Consider the following 1,091-nt stretch of genomic DNA (forward strand, 5'->3'; position numbering starts at 1 on the left):
CAAAAAGTTATAAACACTGGGTCATACTGTCCTTTTGGATTAGGTGATAATGTCCTTATTAGAAGCTGTTCGTCACTGGAACGCCGAGAGCCTCCAAGCGAGCCTTGTATCCGGAGCAGAACTTCTGAAGGAGGCGGAACCTCTGTGTCAGTTGCTGGTTCCTCTGCTCAAGGCCATCAAGCTCCGTGCGAGCTTTGTCGTGGAGATCGCGCATCTTCCTTCGGTAAATGGCCGAAGCCTCGTTGTTGAGGACGCGGGACCGCTGATCTCGTTCCTCAGCGCTGCTAAGGAACTGACGCTGATGCCGATGTCGATAGCCTTTCCTTTTCTTTGAAGTGCCACTACTAGACACACAAGCAGTAGCTACACCTTGGTGTTGTAAGACATCAAACTGTTGGTCCCAGTCATGAGAAATACCTGATTGTTGGTGGTCATTATGATAATCATATCCAGAATGCTGGTCATATGGCTGAAAAATATTCATTTGCTGACGAGATCCTCCCAATTTGTCATCATATTGAGAAAGGTGCAACTGAGGCTGATAATAAGAGGAAGTAGCCTGTTGCTCGGAATACTGATGAGGAGCATATCCGTCCGTGGTGTAAGACGATGGATATGGCGGTTGCATCCCACTGCTAAACAAGTCATTGGGGTTGACTGCACCAAGGCCCTGTAAAGATTATAATACCGTTAGTTATCTTGCTTGCAAATGTTGACAGCCCCATACAGTTTTTATCTAAAGGAAAAACTGCCATATCCGTACCAAGAAATCCTCGTCTTGCGAACAGAGAGATGTGGCACTGAAAATGCCTTCAGAAGACGCCAAGTCGGATGCTGCTCCTTCAACGCTCGACTCAGGCCATAGTTCGGCTGCCAGAAGATCCAAATCAAAGTTGGCAATGTACTCTTCATCTTCACAGACATTGGAGCTTTGTGTGCCACATATTAAACTGGTACTTAGATATTCATCGGCGCCTCCGACAACGCCGTAGAAGGCATCTTGAGGTGGGTAATCCGACATGGCGAGGTTTGTCGAAATTGGTTTCGTTGTAGAGAAATTTGGAAAGGCAGATAGGATGACTTAGCATAGC

At 46.8% G+C, this 1,091-nt stretch overlaps 1 protein-coding gene across 1 annotated transcript; it reads right to left on the reverse strand.

The window, feature by feature from the left end:
* Positions 1-15: 15 nt before the first annotated feature.
* LOC119593696 lies at positions 16-1,091 on the reverse strand (the record flags this gene model as incomplete). The annotated part of the gene is given in 2 exon segments (XM_037942652.1): positions 16-670; positions 764-1,091. Coding segments are annotated over 2 exon segments (870 nt in total). The 5' UTR covers positions 1,022-1,091.

Source organism: Penaeus monodon, chromosome 32, assembly GCF_015228065.2.
Source record: "Penaeus monodon isolate SGIC_2016 chromosome 32, NSTDA_Pmon_1, whole genome shotgun sequence".
Classification (NCBI taxonomy): Eukaryota; Metazoa; Arthropoda; class Malacostraca; order Decapoda; family Penaeidae; genus Penaeus; species Penaeus monodon.